Raw genomic sequence first — 19,367 nt, 5'->3', positions numbered from 1 at the left:
TGGCTGATGCTGGTGTCATGTAACTGGCATGTAAAAAGCACCTTTCAAGCATTGGGCCTCACGGAGGCCAAGTGGCTGATGCTGGCAGCATGTGAAAAGCTCATGGAGGTAATGACGAACAACTGAGACGTTTGGCATTATGTCATGACTGAGAAGACTCATCAAGCCAAATAAAATTGCAGTCATAGCAGATACTAGTGTCATGCAAATGGCACCTGTGCTGGTGGCACATAAAATCACCCATTACACTCTCAGCGTGGTTGACATTAAGAAGGGTATCCAGCCATAGAAACCATGCCAAATCAGACTGGAATCTGGTGCAGCCTTCCAGCTTGCTGGCCCTGGTCAAACTGTCCAACCCATGACAGCATGGACAACGGATGTTAAATGATGATGATGATGATATGAGCGTATATATGTATGCATCATCCATTTGCTCCTCCTGAATTCAGAAGTTGGCTTGCCAAAACTTTTCAGCTCCCTTTGTGTTGTACTGCATCAGTTCACAAATGTCTTTGATGGCTCACTTACCCTTCATATGTCATGTTAAAATGGTCTTGGTCAATGACTCAATGCACAACATTCATTCCAAATACAATAGTTTAGTGGACTTCATTCTTCACAGATAGTGCTTTTGGACTTTCAGCTTGTCTAGTATTACAGCATTTGTTACCCTCTCTTTCCAGCTTATGCTGCATAATGTACAAAAGATCTTCATTTAAAAAGCATTTATCTTCTTTTCCATTGCTCTGTTCTCTGTCTAAGTTTCTGCCCCTAGAGGGCAACAGGCATAACATAAGTTTACTAGCTACAGTTTTAGGTGAAGTGTTATACCTTTTGAGGTGAAGACAGTTTTCATTCTTATAAACATAGTTTTAGCTTTTATTCTTTGAGTAACTTTTGCACAATGACCTTCTTGATTTAATGTTTGTCCTAAATGTTATCTGCTAAATTATTAACTCCTCCTTAGCAAAGGTGGAGGTATTGTTTTCAGTCGTGTTTGTTTGTTTGTCCATGAACAAGATATCTCAAGAACCGCTGGATGGATTGGGATTGATCCAGTACTAGATAAGGATTCTGGATTATTTGTTATATTTACTTTACTTTACTTTCAAGTCTTTCTCTGATTATCTCCCTTGAAAGCATGCTCATGGTTTCCATGTAAGTTACGGTGGCATTGCCATTTCCAAAATTTTATTTTCATTTCTCTATTACTCATTTTACTCGCGTCTCTATCTTAGTAGAAACTGATGGATAAAGAAATCAAACTACATAAACAGAAGCAAAACTGTTCAAAAATTAAATAACACTAACATATAGGCACAGGAGTGGCTGTGTGGTATGTAGCTTGCTTACCAACCACATGGTTCTGGGATCAGTGCCACTCTGTGGAACCTTGGACAAGTGTCTTCTACTATAGCTTCGGGCTGACCAAAGTCTTGTGAGTGAATTTGGTAAACAGAAACTGAAAGAAGCCTCTAAGGGATAATTAAATCCAAAGGGGCTCCTGGTGATTACCTGAGTAGGTACAGTCCTTTGTATGAGTAGCAGGTAGTTTGGTGGGTAAACTGTAGTTTAGGTTATATATGAGAAGAAACTGGATGTAAATAACAAGGAGAAACTTGTCATTTTCGCTGGTATGCCTTTAATTTAATTAACAAAGAAAGAGGTAGCATTTACGGACCTATATAAACTAATATTCGATAAATACATCCCTAAGCTAAAAGCTAGAATAGCCCTAGAATTATGGTCTAACACATATGAAACCATAAATTGGTTATCCAACATACAAAACACGAGCAACTACAAATTAATACAGATAGACATAGTAGATTACTACTCCTCCATTAATCCTACAATCCTCAATAGTGCCTTAATATATGCTAAAAATACACGCAATTAAATATGAAGGAAATAAATGTAATATTAGGAGCGAGGAAATCAGTTATAAGCTTTGATAATAAACTCTGGGTATGAAAGGATACTCCTCACTCTTTTGATATCACCATGGAAGCCCCAGATTCAGCACAGGTAACTGACCTGGTAGGCATCTATTTGCTATCATACATACAAGAAGAATTCCCAGAACACAAAGGCGGATTATACAGGGACGATGCCCTCTTCATAATAAAGAAACCCTCAAATAGGAAATTAGGGCTTATCAAGAAAAAACTACACAAATTCTTTAAAAGATTTGGACTATCTATTTCTATTAAAAAGGAACACACCTCTATTAGCTACTTAGACGCAAACTGCAACCTAGCCACAGGACTCCATGAACCCAATACAAAACCCAACACAAACCTCAAATACATAAACACTTCTAGTAACCACCCAAACTTTATTAAGAGAGGCCTAGTATATAGCATTAGCAATAGAATATCACGCCTCTCTTCCAACATAAATATATTTAATAAGCATAAGGAAATTTATAATTACGCACTACAGAAAGCAGGATTTAAACAAAAAATTTAATTCCTTGACCCTAATCACCATACAAGTAACCCAAATAACAGAAACCCACTCACTAATACCATTAACACCAATCGCACACCATGCATCACCACAAACTACACTGACAACAAGAACAGTATGGGTAACCCCAATAAAAACAACACCAATATGAACAATGCCAAGGCCCAAAGACAAAGCACCAATAAGAACAAAAATAACCACAACACTAATACCAATAAAGTGATAATCAATAAGATTAACAATATTAACACAATTAATAACACCAAGTACACAAATACGCCCAAGAATAACATTAGCTATAAAAATAATAATATAAACCTACACATTGGTATGAATAAAACTAAAGCACCTCAAAGAACTAATATGAACACTGTTAATAACAAGAAAACCATGTCATCTAGTCCACATAAATCCTATGCAACACCAATAAAACAGACAAAAGTAACAAGAAAGTGAAACCTATGGAAATGAGCTAGATAGCCATAACCTTACCTTCACACAACTCACAAACAAGGAGGGTAGCTTCTATACTAGAAAAAAGAATACAAAAAATAAACAAAATAGTGATAAAATCTGGCTCGTAATTCCCTACACCATGCACCACAAATCAAACATAGTTCACTCATTAATGAAAATCATAGATAAACACTTAAACATTAATGATAAATATGCAGTATTATTTAGGAATAAAATTAGAGTAGGCCACAACTTGACCAATAACTTAGCTACAATCATAGCCTCAATAAATAATAAAAAAAACTAGACAAATTCTATGAAACTGGAAAAATTGTGAACAATAAAAACAGTAACCAACCAAATAACAAAACTAAGCCCACCACTATTCAGCACAGGTAACTGACCTGGTAGGCATCTATTTGCTATCATACATACAAGAAGAATTCCCAGAACACAAAGGCGGATTATACAGGGACGATGCCCTCTTCATAATAAAGAAACCCTCAAATAGGAAACTAGGGCTTATCAAGAAAAAACTACACAAATTCTTTAAAAGATTTGGACTATCTATTTCTATTAAAAAGGAACACACCTCTATTAGCTACTTAGACGCAAACTAGCCACAGGACTCCATGAACCCAATACAAAACCCAACACAAACCTCAAATACATAAACACTTCTAGTAACCACCCAAACTTTATTAAAAGAGGCCTAGTATATAGCATTAGCAATAGAATATCACGCCTCTCTTCCAACATAAATATATTTAATAAGCATAAGGAAATTTATAATTACGCACTACAGAAAGCAGGATTTAAACTACTAACTTAGATAAAGACCTGAACAGTAATAGCCCCCCACAACATAACATGAACACAGATATACCTAATAATTTATGTGGCTGCAGGGATAGAACAAAGTGCCATTTCTCAAATAGATGTAAAACAAACAACGTAGTTTACCAATGTGACGTGCACACAAATAGCCAGGTAAAATCATATATAGGCGCTACTAAAAACCAAATGATTCTTAGATATAACGCACACCAATCTAGCTTCAGAAATAGGAGTAAGGCTAATTCAACTGGGCTCAGTAGATATATTTCGGAACTTAAGAATAAAAAATAGTTTATAGATTAAACTGGTGTATACTCGCAAAAACAACCTCATACAACACCACCAATAGAAGCTGTGGTCTCTGTTTATCAGAACGCCTAGCTATCCTAATGGCTAAACAAGCCCTCCTCAATAGGAAATTTGAGAACCACATTTTTTGTTTTCATGTAGCCCTCTGTGTCTTTTCAAAGTATCAGTAAAATAGTAGGACCTTCTAAAAATCCCCACACTAGCATATTCATCTATGTAAGTCTAATTAGCTGGGAACCACCTTAAATACTTACACATAAACAGTCACCCTCCAGCCCCACTTGCCCTCTACATTCCATAATAATTTATTTTACATCTACATAGGGCCCCGTTTATCACTATGAATCTCCTAAACTTTAGTCATTTACACCCTCCCTAGTGTAAATAATCTGGTTTCAGTTAGCTCCCTTTTCACCTTAAGTTAGAGTTATCTCCTTCACTTACACCGCTGGTGACTAAAACTCACCACTGATTAAAACCAATTTAACACACATGTGCGCAAAAAATGTGCTTAGTCAAACTCTGGATTCCACACCAAGATAATATACACCCCACTTTAATTACCCAGCGGAACCATAAACTAACCAATCTACTACAATGGAATCCATTCCCAGTGGAATAATCAACTTAAGAACATAATATAATGTAAGACTAACAAATTTTGACTTTATTACCATTACCAATGTATCAATTTATCTTTCGCATTCAGAAGATATTTACTAAAACTAATAAATTGAAATGATTGTAAATGCTACCTTCTTTTGTTAATTAATTAATTAAAGACATACCAGTGAAAACGACAAGTTTCTCCTTGTTATTTACATCCATTTTCTTCTCATATATATATATATATATATATATATATATATATATATATATATACAGAGAGAGAGAGAGAGAGAGAGAGAGAGAGTGTGTGTGTGTGTGTGTGTGGTGCAGGCATAGCTGTGTGGGAAGAAGTTTGCTTCCCAACCACATACTTCCAGGTTCAGTCTTGCTGTGTGGCACCTTGGGCAAGTGTCAGCTACTATAGCCATGGGCTGGCCAAAGCCTTGTGTGTAGATTGGATTTGGGAGACAGTAAGTGAAAGAGGCCTGTCCTATAAATATATGTGTATATATATATATATATATATATCTGTGTGTCTTTGTGTTTGTAAGTTTATGTCCTTGTAACTTAGCAACTTGGTAAAGAGAAACAAACACAATAGGAACCAGGCTAAAAAAAGTATTGGGGTTAATTCATTTGCCTAAACACCTTTCAAAGTGGAGTCGAATCACTGAAACAAGTAGAAAATGATAAAAATATGTATGCATATGTGTATATACATACATACATACATACATATATCTACATGCACACACTTGAAGCAAAGAATCACTTTAGAGTGCAACACAACCAAAAATTGGATTCCAAAGTGGGTTTCACATGCCACTGCAGTATCCAGTGTAGTACAATGTGGGGCATCCACTTTGGGATAGGTTAGTGTGTGGAATATGAGCCAACTAATAGAAATAATAATAATTTAGCAGAAAACATATATGGTATTCAATGCTTTATAGGACATACATGCAGGATACTGATGAAATATTGTGCAGGATTTCACAATATTTCATATAACTGCTGCGTAATTACTCTAGCATTTTGTTGAAACATGTGTATGTCCTATTAACCAATGAATAACATACGTGTTTTCTGCTTGTTGTTGTTATTTGCATATACATACATGTGTGTGTGTATTTATTTGTGCACACTTCTGTGGGTGGGTACACACCAACTAAACTATATCTGGTTAGACCTTATTTCCCTAACCCTTCTTGGTTCCAAATCCCTGGAACTATAATTGTGGCCTAACACATACCAATTAACACGGTCTGATTCATCTCTATCAATGATGGTGGTCATTGTGTTTGAGTCAATATGTAAGATAGAGGCTTAACTCTCTCCATGTTATCCCCATGGTAAGATTCGAATACAGTTGTGTAAACAGACAAACACTCATTTATTTACAGTTCCAACTACTTACAGCAGATAATTATACTTTTTATTCATTTATTTGTTTCAGTCAGTTGACTGTGGCCATGCTGGAGCACTGCCTGTAGTCGAACAACTTGACTCCCGGACTTATTCTTTGTAAGCCTAGTACTTATTCTATCGTCTCTGTTACCAAACCACTAAGTTACGTAGACATAAACACACCAAAATCAGTTGTCAAGTGATGCTAGTGGGAGATACATAAATGTATACATAAATATATATATATATATATATATATATATATATATATATATATATATATATATATATATATATATATATATATATGACGGGCTTCTTTCAGTTTCCCTCTAGCAAATCCACTCACAAGACATTGGTTGGCCCATAAACAGATAAATGGAATAAAGTAGTTCAATTTTAGAATTTTTGATCCCTTAAAAGACAATGCTCTATAAGCTTTACCAACTACAAGTAACTAACAGAATTTAAAAGAATGTTAGTAAGGTAAATCACTTGTTTAATATTTTCAACATAAAATTATATTTTCTTCTTCAGCATTGGTGTTTAGAGAAATTGTTCAAAATATGACTTACCTCATTATGAAGAACTGTAGAGCACTGTGTTTTGGCACAATCCAACATCTCCTGGACAGTATTCTGAAAAAAAAAAGGAAAAATAACAATCTTTAATTTGTTTGCATTTTTTAAAAATCAACAGAGATTTTTCTTTACTGCTTACTAATTATCTATATTATCCACTCACAAAATATAATAGAAATTGAAGAGGAACTGAAATTCCAAGTGCTTTCTTCCTTTCTGTGTGTGTATGTGTTAATGTTTGTCTTTATGCCAAGTTATATATAAAAACAATTTAACATTATACTGAAGGTCTACTCAATACTTTATTACCCTGTGCACCTAAGTGAAAGCAAGGTATTGTAATCACTTGTCTTTGTCTGTGTTTTTGCAAAATTACTGGAAAACGGCTGAGCGGATTTTCACTATATTTGGCAGAAATACTCATTGGGTGAGTGGCTCGAAATGATGAAAATTTGGTTTGATTATCTTCATACATACATAGATATGTGACTCTGTGTATGTGTAATGATGGATTCGAGGGTTTCATTTATTTATGAGTCAATTTCTTAATTGCACCAGAGTATAAATACCTATAATAGTGATACTTGAAAAACAGAAAAATCGAACTTACAAATTTCCTGGTAAGTGGTCATATTATTTATATCCTACAATGAACTACAGTACATTTGACTCACCTGCCATCTCTGAAAGACGTTGAAAACACTAAAATTCTATGCAATATTTTCTAAAAGTATTTCATTTTGTTTACTATCTTTTTCATAATCATTTATTTAGTCATATGCAAAATGTATGTTGAACTTTCCAAAACAACCTCTGATTTTCTTTGTCAACTCATATTTTAGCATTTCACTGTAAAACCATTGAAATAGAAAGTTTTTTTTTTGTGAACATCTATGATTCTTCAGTGAAAAATTAGAGAAGAATTTTCATTTTATGTTATTTTTTCTTAATTTTAATTCCAACCCCCCTAAACTAACATTCAAATTTCTTTGCTAACTAGTATTTTAACATTTTTGCGAGAACCAGTTGAAACATAAGTAGCTTCTTCAGTGGAAATGAAAAATAAAAATTATCTTTTCACTTCTTTGATCATATTTCCTTTAACTTCAATCATATTTTTTGGATAAAAAAAAAAATTATCTGCGCATATGGTATGCACTATCCCTCTGATGCCTTTTTTTATTTTACAGTGTGTATTTATTAACTTTTACAAGGAAAACTTTAACAGTGACTTTAAAATTTAATCTCGATTGGTTTCATCAGATTGTGGTTTACTTAGTTTCTTTTTGATTTTATACAGTCTTTGTGCTGTTGTTATTTGGAAGTAAATGGAGCTCGGGTGAGGTGTAAGCAGACTGGGAAAGTAGCTGTGTAGGAAGAGGGGATTGAAAAGGATACAAGAAATTTATGTGTTTGTAGGCTGTTGGTTGATAGAAAGTTACAGTGAGATTTATTTTTGTGTGATGTAGGAATTTTGTTATTGTTTAGCATTCAGTCATATGTGGAAGTCAAGGTGTAAACAGATATATCAAATTCAGATCATGACATTCTTTGTATAGACAGCTGGGTTTTTAGTTGCATTTTAGGGTTCACAAACCTCTGTCTGACATATGCTGTATGACCAACTGATTTATCACATAAATAATACTACACATGTTTGATGTCTTGCAAACATAATCATAATAATACTACACAAAATAATAAAGAAAAAACAAAAGAACATTAGCTAGTTCAATCTTCTCACCAACATGTGTATTCCCACATGAATAGATAGTTTATTCTTCAAAATACTTCAAGAAAAATAAAAAGCAGCATGAAAATATGCTCTAGAACAACTTTGAAAAACTGTAACCAATTATAACCATCAAATTCTTTCAAAATATGAAAACCAAAAGAACACACTTAATGACACCAATTGCAAACACTCCAGTTTGTCCTCTAGATGGAAATATCTCATAAGTAACATTATCTATAGCAGCTGTAACCAGCAAACCAGTTTGAACCATGTTACAATCAAGACGTGGTTATATCTATGTATATATATATAGTTGGAATTTACAAAAACAAAAGACGAAGACAGGTGTGTAAACGACAAATAGGTGTATTAGTTTAACGCTCGGGAAGGTGAGAAAGTCTTTTACGTTTCGAGCCGAGACTCTTCAACAGAAAGGAACCCTAGAAAATAAACAGAGAGAGAATGAAAAAAAGCTTCAGTAGCTAGCGGTCAATCATGGCGATGGCCAGACAGGAGAGCTAGGAAGAGGGGGAGATAATAAAGTAGTGGTGATTTCAAAACGAAGGTGCACATGTAGGTATATGTGAGAGCATGTGTGTGTGTGTGCATGTGTAGGTGTGTGGATGATGGTGTGGGTGCTGGGAAGTGGTCATTGCTAGTGTGTGATGTGGTGTGGTGTTGTGTGGTGTGGTGTGGCGTGGGTGCTGGGAAGTGGTCAATGATATTGTGTGCAGGGTGGTGCAATGTGGTGTGGTGGTGTGTGGTGTGTTGTGGTGTGATGGTGATGTGTGGTGTGGTGGTGTGTGGTGCAATGTGGCATGATGTGGTGTGGTGGTGATGCGAGGGTGGGGGGTGGGGATGCAAGGGTGAAGTGTGGGTTGGGTTGAGGAGTGGGTATGTGGGAGTGGGGTCTGAGGATGGGAGTGGGGTATATGGGAATGGAATGTGTGGGGTGGGGGATGGGATGTATAAGGATGATATATATATATATATATATATATATAAACATACACACACATATATCTACATACATACACACACATATATATATATATACACACACACACATATATATACACACACACACATATATAAACACACACACACAAACACATATATACACACATACGCACACACACATACACATATATTTCATTTTTGTATTTGGTTTGCAAGATTCTTTATGTAAATTCATGTGTTGAAGCATACTTCGCATCTTCTTTTATCCTTAATTTTAATTAACATATATATTCTAACCAAAAATCATTCACTGCTGAATTATTTGGTTATTAATATGTGCTGAGATAAATGAACTAGATCTTTTAAATTTTGATTTGTGTATAAGTGTAGACAGTTGTACATGCACTGCGGAAGTATCATGTTCCTGGGGTATGTAGATATGTTTATAATTACATGCATATGGTTGTACTATGCTGATGAGGAAAAATGGACTTTTTCCATCAATCTGAAATCAATTGATCCAGAACCTATTCATGAATCTTTTCTTATATTTCCTTGTTCTCGGTGCATGTTTACATGAGGTAGTTTTGCGCCATTTGGCATCTTCTTTTAGTATGAGGGTTAGCCTGTTGTAAGACTCGCTTTTTGCCCTTAACATGGTTTTATAAATATACTTATAAAATTATATATATATATCATGTACAGAGACGCTGTCAGTAAGGTGAGGGTTAACGAGTACAGTGAAGAATTCTGGGTAGAGGTAGGAGTTCACCAAGGTTCAGTCCTCAGCTCCCTCCTACTTATCATAGTCCTCCAGGCTATAACAGAGGAATTCAAGACAGGATGCCCCTGGAAGCTCCTTTATGCTGATGACCTTGCACTAATTGCTGAATCACTATCAGAACTAGAGTAAGAGAATCAAAGGGCCTTAGAGTCAACCTAGCTAAAACCAAAGTCATAATAAGTAGGAAGGTAGACAAAACACAAACCCCTTCAGGTAGACGGCCCTGCTCGATCTGTAGAAAAGGCATAGGTAGAAACTCTATAAGATGTACCAAGTGCAAGCTATGGACACATAAGAGGTGCAGCTATATCAAAGGAAGATTAACTAGGAAGTTAGTTTTTGTATGTGGCAGATGTTCAGGTGCAAGAAACACTGAAAATGGGCAGAAAACAACTTTGGCCACATTCCAAGGGAGAAAAACTAGACTTAGTTGATAGCTTCCACTATCTAGGTGACCAAGCTAGTAGTGGGGGTGGGTGCACTGAAAGTGTAGCTGCTAGAATAAGAATAGCCTGGGCAAAGTTCAGAGAGCTCTTACCTCTGCTGGTGACAAGGGGCCTCTCACTCAGAGTAAAAGGCAGACTGTATGACGTATGTGTATGAACAGCCATGCTACATGGCAGTGAAACATGGGCTATGACTGCTGACGACATGCGTAGGCTCGCAAGGAATGAAGCCAGTATGCTCCGATGGATGTGTAATGTCAATGTGCACACTAGACAGAGTATAAGTGCCTTGAGAGAAAAGTCGAACCTAAGAAGCATCAGTTGTAGTGTGCAAGAGAGACGATTGTGCTGGTATGGTCATGTGGCGAGAATGGATGAGGATAGCTGTGTGAAAAAGTGTCACACCCTAGCAGTTGAAGGAACCTGTGGAAGAGGTAGGCCCAGGAAGACCTGAGATGAGGCGGTGAGGCACGACCTTCGTACATTGGGCCTCACCGAGGCAATGACTTCTGACCAAGACCTTTGGAAATATGCTGTGCGTGAGAAGACCCGGCAAGCCAAGTGAGACCTAAATCCAAGGCCTCTGCCAGGGGTGTAGCCAGCCCACTTATGCGTACCTTCCTTCATTGGACACTAAAACTCCGCTTGCGAAGACCTGTTCAGGCAAGTGAAATCGAAATCGAACTAAATTCGACGACTGGCACCCATGCCAACATCGTCTCCTTCATTGGACACTAAACTCGGCTTGCGAAGACCTGTTGGGACAAGTGAAAGCGAAATAGTGATGGCACCTGCCATAGCAGATGTCTGGCTTCTGTGCTAGTGGCCCGTATATAGCACCATTTGAGCGTGATCGTTACTAGCGCCGCCTTCTTGGCATTTGTGCTGGTGGCACGTGTAAAGACATTCAAGCGAAATCACTGCCAGTGCAGCTGGACTGGCTCCTGTGCAAGTGGCACGTAAAATACACCATTTTGAGCGTGGCCATTGTCAGTACTGCCTGACTGGCCTTCGTGGCGGTGGCACGTAAAAGCACCCACTACACTCTCGGAGTGGTTGGCGTTAGGAAGGGCATCCAGCTGTAGAAACTCTGCCAAATCAGATTGGAGCCTGGTGCAGCCATCTGGTTCACCAGCCCTCAGTCAAATCATCCAACCCATGCTAGCATGGAAAGTGGACGTTAAATGATGATGATGATATATGTCTACATAACAGCCTACTAACAACCCTATCTGTGTATATATAAACTGTGGGTATTGGGGTATGACTACCTTCTATGTATATTTCCTATTTAGTACTGGGGATGTTTCATTTATGAGGACATACTCCTGTATTTATCAGAGCGTTGGGTCCTTTGGGTACTTGGATAAAATACGGATGTCAAATTGACCCATTGTGCCTCCATGTTTGGTTTTGGCATGTTGGTAGAGTATGGAGAACTGTTTTTAGTCATCATATTGTCTCAAATGTCCATTTATTCTCTCCGCAATGCTTCTAGATGTTTCACCTATGTATATCATGTTTTTGTCTTTACAAGCACCATATGCTGTAGACTACATTTCTAGTTCTACAGTTAATGCCAGGGTTAATCTTACATACCATGCAGTTATCATTGGTGCATGTGTTCTTCTCAAAGGGGTACATCCTACATAGTTGTGATGATGGAGCTCCCTGGCTTTTCAATGGTCTTAATGTTGAGTTTGGCCTCCTTCAGAGCGTTCCTAAATCTTTGGGATAGTTTTCCATGGGCTGTGGCCTCTACAAACACCACTCCTTGATATCTGTTGGTCTTATACCACATGTTCACTCTGTTTGCTTTGTCACAAACTCCTTGTATCCTATTCCAGTCCTTGCTTCTATATCTAGGGCAGGTACTGCTGGTTTCATTACATATAATGCTATTGTAGTGACGTCATATTGGCACCAAAAGGCATAGTCGCCATTGCTGAATCCTGAACCACGCATGCGTGGGTTTCAACATCGAAGCGTTCCCGCTATTAGTCTGCCTCTTTACCAGCGACTAAGCAAGACGTCTAAGCAAGCTCTCCCATTTGAGTGTGGTTGAACCAAGTTGTCTCTACAACGACACCAGCTTGAGGAACCGTACATCTACATTTCAGGCTACTCTAAAACCGGACAATTGGAAGCTGTTTTATTTTCCACCGTACAATAAATATTTGTTGTTGTTGATCAGTATGGAGTTTCTGCATTCAGTTCACTTCTAATTTAATATAGGAAAGTTAGGTGTATATCTAATGATATATAACCCACTCTCCTAAAGTGGTGACCCCGGCTAAAGAACGACTGCAGCCACGAAGATCTGGACTAATCAGCATCATCATTGGTATGAGCAACACGAGTTTCTGGCTGCCGACGCCATCATCGTAACTAACGACTTTTTGAACAATTTCACAGTGAGATATTGACTCTATAGCATTTCAGACTACACAAACTCACATTGTGCCAAGCTAACACAGACGTTTTTTTTCTTTCTTTCTGACTGTTATTTTCCATTTCCTTTCAGCACGTCAAGGTGGGTTTTCAAAGAAAAAAAAAAAAAAAAAATTTTTTCTCCCGCAGACAGTACAAGCACACAACCAAACACACTACAAAAAAAAAAGAGAAAGGCAACCACATTGTTTTTTTTGTTTTTTTTTAGCGAATATTTCTTTTTCTTCTTTCCTTTTCCATTTTGGTTCTTATTGTGCACATACATTACAGAGGAAAACAGAAAGGTACAGAAAAAAATAGTGTATTTCCTTTTCCATTTGCGGTGAAATCTTTTGGCCTTTGCATATTTTACACGTTTTTCGTTATTGTTTCTTCCTATTTTACCTTTGACGAAATCATTTACCGATATGTGTGCATTGCCAAGCCTGCCTTCATTCGCCGGAGAGACTGACGTATTTTTTGGTCAGTTAGAGAATTTTTTGGGGGCACATGATGTCTCGCCCACTCGGAGGCTATCTTTAATGCTATGCAATTTGCCTTCGTCGCTTCTAAAAGTGTCAAAGGATTTTATCACGACTCCGAAAGACGACGTGACCTACGATGAGGTAAAGACTGAGATATTGCGAAGGACTGCCAGATCTGCCACCAGCAAGTTTCATGAGCTGATGGCGGATGAACAACTAGGCGATAGAACTCCAACAAAGTTTTTAACTCATCTACGCGGTCTCAGCAGTGAATCAACTGATGGGCCACTTCTTAGAAAGATATTCTTTACACGGTTACCGTCGCAAGTCCAGACAATATTGGCAACGGCTTCGGAATCGAACTCACTAGATCAAGTGGCCACCATGGCCGATAGGGTCATGGAATTTTCAGTGAACCCTTCTCGACTTGTTTCAAATTGCTCTGAGTCCTCCACGGACACATCACGTATTGTTTCCATAGATCCTGCAAGGCAGTCCTCTTCAGTGTCCAATGAGGATTTGCTACGTAACATTCAGGAGCTCACTCGCACCGTAAATAACCTCTGTTTCTTGAGATCTCGTGGTGCTTCTCAATCTCGTAGCGTTTCCCGGTCTTGAAAATTTTCTCGAGATCGGGGAGCTACCTGGAAGAAGCAAGGTCTGTGTTGGTACCATGCAAACTTTTCAAACAAGGCGACAAAGTGTATTCAGCCTTGTTCGTTCAAGGTGTCGGGAAACAAGTAGAGGAGAAAGTGCGCACGTCCCTTTCCTCCACCCAACCTGTTTTTAATCGTGCAATATTCGTCCAGGACCAAGTGTCGAAGAAATTCTTCATGGTTGATACTGGTTCCTGTTGTAGTATTTGGCCGCTTCGTCTAACAGTCGACAAACCTCGCCGTTCTGAAATTGTTTTGCACGCAGTTGATTCATCTCCGATTCCTACTTTTGGTCAGCTTTCTCTACGTTTAGACATTGGTCTTCGCAGAGACTTTCAATGGGTTTTTGTCATAGCTGACATTCCACATCCCATTTTGGGTGCGGATTTTTTAAATCATTTTCAATTATTGGTAGATGTCCGACGTCGAAGGCTTGTCGATGACTCAACATCCCTTTCCACGCCGGCAAGGAGCTCTACCAATTCTCCTCTTAGCCCAGCATTTTTTATTGCCACTGCTGGTGACGTTTTTCATTCTCTTTTAGCGTCTGTTCCAGAGTTGGTGGATATTACTTTCAAGCCGGTTAAACCTGCACATTCCACCCTCCATTATATCACGACGACTGGTCCTCCGGTTTTTTCTCGACCACGTCGCCTAGCGTCTGATCGTCTTAAGACGGCCAAGGCCGAGTTTGAGCACATGCTTCAACTCGGCCTCATTCGCCCCTCCACCAGCCCATGGGCTACTCCTCTACATTTGGCCCGTAAAGGGGATTCGGATTTTCGCCCGGTGGGGGACTATCGGAGACTAAATGCTGTGACGATAGCTGATCGCTATCCCATCAGGAATTTGCAGGATTTCTCCGCGAACCTGCATGGATGCACCATTTTCTCTAAGATTGATCTGGTACGGGCCTATCATCAGATACCAGTAAATCCAGAGGATATCCCTAAAACAGCCATCACTACACCTTTCGGTTGTTTTGAATTTCTATTTATGAGTTTTGGTTTGCGTAATGCTACTAGCACTTTTCAGAGGTTTATGGATAAGGTCGTTCATGGACTTGATTTTTGTATTCGCTTATGTCGATGATATACTCATCGCTAGTGATACGGAAGAGAATCATCTCCACCATTTGTCGCAACTTTTTCAGCGTCTTCGCACTTATAATGTGAAGATTAATCCCGACAAGTGTCTTTTTGGGCAGTCATCCCTGAATTTTCTGGGACACTTGGTTGATTCTAATGGGATCAAACCTCTTCCTGCTAAAGTCGATGCAATTCAACGCATCGCACCTCCAACCTCTCTGTGACAGTTGCGCCATTTTTTAGGCATGGTCAATTTTTACAGGAGATTCATTGACCGGTGTGCATACAAACTACTTCCTTTGACGAGGCTACTGCAAGGCAATTCTAAGAAGGATGCTGGACTCACTCTTACTGATGAGGCGTTATCTGCTTTTGAGTCTGTGAAACAGGAGTTATCCTCCGTTCCTGTTCTTGCACATCCCGCTCCTGATGCTCTGCTTTCTTTATATGTGGATGCTTCCGATTCTGCGGTTGGTGCTGTTTTGCAGCACACTGTAGACAATCAAACAAAACCTTTGGCCTTCTTTTCTTGTAAATTACAGCCTGCCGAACGCAGGTATAGTACTTTTGATCGTGAGCTATTGGCGATCTATCTGTCGATTCGGCATTTTCAACACCAGCTCGAGGGACGAGAGTTTGTGATTTATACTGATCACAAGCCCATCACATTTGCTCTGTCCTCTAAAACGGACAAGCTCTCTCCTCGTGCTTTTCGTCACCTGGATTTTATCTCACAATTTACAGGTGACATTCGTCATGTGCCAGGGAAAGAGAACATCCCAGCTGATGCTCTTTCGCGACTCCCTGTGCATTCTATTTCCACTCCAATGGAAATTGATTTGCTGGCAATTTTGCAGGAGCAACCTTCTTTGTCAAGTTTAGATTTGACTTCGTCAAAATTCAGCAACTGTAAATTTGCTTATCTTCCGCTCCCTTCATCCGAGGGCTCTATATTATGTGACACATCCACAGGTTCTCCTAGGCCTTTAGTACCTACGAACCATCAACGTTCTGTGTTTGATGCCCTTCATTCTTTGTCACATCCGGGCATCTCAGCAACAGTAAAGCTTATCACTGCTCGGTTTTTCTGGCCCAATATGCGGCGATCAATTGCCACTTGGGCACGCTCTTGCATGAAGTGCCAGAGTGCGAAGGTCCATAGGCACGTTCGTGCCCCTCTTGGACAATTTCCTTCTCCTGAAGCCCGTTTCCGTCACGTCCATCTTGATTTGGTTGGACCGTTACCAGTGTGTCACGGGTTCTCATACCTGTTAACGTGTGTTGACCGTTTCTCACGTTGGCCAGAAGCCATTCCTATAGCAGATATTACTTCTGAGACTGTTGCCCAGACTTTCGTTTCTGGGTGGGTGTCGAGGTTCGGAGTACCGGTCAGTTTGACCACAGATCGTGGCCGGCAATTTGAGGCCGCACTTTTTCGTGACCTATCACGAATCCTGGGGGTGCATCATATACGCACCACCAGCTACCATCCCGCTTCTAATGGGATGGTTGAGCGGTTTCATAGACAACTTAAGGCCGCTTTACGTGCTTCGCCCAACCCGCAGTTTTGGGTTGAAATTCTTCCGGTTGTCCTCCTTGGATGCCGGACTGCGGTAAAAGCTGACCTGGGTTACTCCTCGGCAGAACTTCTTTACGGCACCACGTTGACGTTGCCTGGTGCAATGGTGGTACCAGACTCATCACAACCACCACACCCAGAGTCCTATGTTACTCGGTTGCGAGAGTATTTCTCCAATCTTCCATCTATGGGCCCCAGACAACAGTCACCTCCCTTTAGAGTGCCAGCAGACATTGAGTCTTGGTCTCATGTGTTTATTAGGGATGATTCTGTCAAAGGACCCCTACAAAGGACCCCTACAAAGGACCCTATCGTGTGCTTTCTCGCACTCCAAAGTTTTTCAAGGTCGACGCTAATGGTCATACAGAAATTGTGTCTGTCGACCGTCTGAAAAAAGCGTACCTTGACAAACCTTCAACTCCCGTGGATGACGTGCCCGTGTTTCAAATGCCACACACATTGTCAACGCCTTTACCAATGCATACACCAACATCAGCACCATCACAATCACACACACCAACAATTACACCGCCTTCGTCGTTGCAAAGGAATCTTAGCGAACCTTATGTCACTAGGTTTGGCAGGACGGTGCATTGGCCCAAGAAATTGGAAAAAATTATTTACGTTTAATTTATTGTGTTTTTACTGGACAATTTCAGTTTTTTTTATTGAACATTTTTCTTCCATTCAAAAAAAAAAAAACTATGTATCCGGTTCGTAAAAAGTTACACAAGGAAATTTGGAATGTCCATACGCGGGAGGTCGTGGTCAGTTGCGGAGCTATAGTTGAGCGTCGGATGTTAGTTTCAACCTGTTACCTGGTACTAGGTATCCTAGTTGGTTGGCTCTTGCTATTTTCCGTGAGGGGATGTCCCACTCATACAGTGAAGATAAAACCGAGTGTTTGATATATATATTTGTGTCGCATTTTCTGCGTGGTTTCGGTGGCCATCTCGCCTCAGACGTCCCTCCAAAATTTTTTAATTTCGTTTTCCACACTCAAGGGGGAGCCAATGTAGTGACGTCATATTGGCGCCAAAAGGCATAGTCGCCATTGCTGAATCCTTAACCACGCATGCGTGGGTTTCAACATCGAAGCGTTCCCGCTATTAGTCTGCCTCTTTACCAGGCCTGACAGCAACCAAGCAAGACGTCTAAGCAAGCTCTCCCATTTGAGTGTGGTTGAACCAAGTTGTCTCTACAACGACACCAGCTCGAGGAACCGTACATCTACATTTCAGGCTACTCTAAAACCGGACAATTGGAAGCTGTTTTATTTTCCACCGTACAATAAATATTTGTTGTTGATCAGTTTGGAGTTTCTGCATTCAGTTCACTTCTAATTTAATATAGGAAAGTTAGGTGTATATCTAATGATATATAACCCACTCTCCTAAACTATCTAACTTCTTTCTAGCTCCCCTGTAAAACCAAACCCTATCTTTCTGGTCACAACGAGAGAATTGCATGCAGTGCATGAAGTTCTGTACATGTTTCTTCGCTTCATAGTGGGGACATGTTGTTCATTATCCTAACTAAGTCTGCTATCAGTATGTTGATTTTCATGTTGTGTGGCAGAGCTGAGTTCTTGTGAACAACATATTTAGAAGCTATGGGTTTCATATAATAGGAGTGGAGGAATTGCACTCTGTTGTTCAGTCTCTGACCAAAGTTCAGTATCAAAGACAGGGAATCTATTGTTAGGGTGCTTAGTGGGGTAATCTATAGTTACCTTGATATATTAGTGGATGGAGTTAGCTATGTGCTGGATGTTCTCCATTAGGCTCCTCTCAGTTTTTATATTACAGTTACTATATTTTGTCCTAACTAGAATATTAATGTCATCTACATACCTACATTTAAGCAAAACAGTTGTAAATTGTTCCGCTAAGGAGTGTTTAAGTTTTCTGTCCCACCAGGTCATGAAGCAGCCGGCCACATCTCCAGTCACACAGACACCAATGGATGCACCTTGAACCTGCATGTATAATCATTCTTTTCACCTGACTGTTGTTCTCAGGGTCCTTGGTGGGTATGGTCTAGCCATTCCAGCACTCTACAGTGCTCTTCTTCACTGCTGTGACCTGGCAGGGCAAAATCTATTAAAGTCATGATTGTCTAGGTAATCACAGTCATAGTTTAGTTTAAGGAGGAGGTCCAGTTCCTTTGTGTTGACTTGGTGGAACTCTACTGCACTCTCACAGATAATCTCAATGCATTTTTTCATAACAAAATCTATGTCTATAGATGGGTTGAGTGAAATTACATCCATACTGCCCACTACACAACTACTGATTCTTAGGAGATCCTCCATGCCTACAGAGACATCTGGGGACATTTCAATGAGTGGCTATACCACCTGTGAAAGGAAGTAGAATAGCCTATAATTGTTGGAGATATTTGCTCCATAACGGAGTTTACGTAGGGTTTATGGTCCTTATGTAACCTGTTTAGTGTGGGAACATTGTCGTTGAGTGCTTGGAAGTTTTGTGCAGCCATTGATGTCAGTGTGGCTGGAGATGTGGCTGGC

General features: G+C 39.4%; 1 protein-coding gene across 2 annotated transcripts in view; it reads right to left on the bottom strand.

Moving 5' to 3' along the window:
* The window catches only part of LOC106880055 (F-actin-uncapping protein LRRC16A), a 547,921-nt gene that overhangs the window by 247,685 nt on the left and 280,869 nt on the right, over positions 1 to 19,367 (bottom strand). For both annotated transcript variants that reach the window (XM_089356189.1, XM_089356195.1), the window contains exon 21: positions 6,669 to 6,731. In XM_089356189.1, the coding sequence (XP_089212315.1) occupies positions 6,669 to 6,731 (63 nt within the window). The remainder of the gene's footprint in view (positions 1 to 6,668; positions 6,732 to 19,367) is intronic.

Source organism: Octopus bimaculoides, chromosome 1, assembly GCF_046866305.1.
Source record: "Octopus bimaculoides isolate indiv1 chromosome 1, ASM4686630v1, whole genome shotgun sequence".
Taxonomy (NCBI): domain Eukaryota; kingdom Metazoa; phylum Mollusca; class Cephalopoda; order Octopoda; family Octopodidae; genus Octopus; species Octopus bimaculoides.
This window is presented reverse-complemented; position numbering and strand designations above follow the sequence as displayed.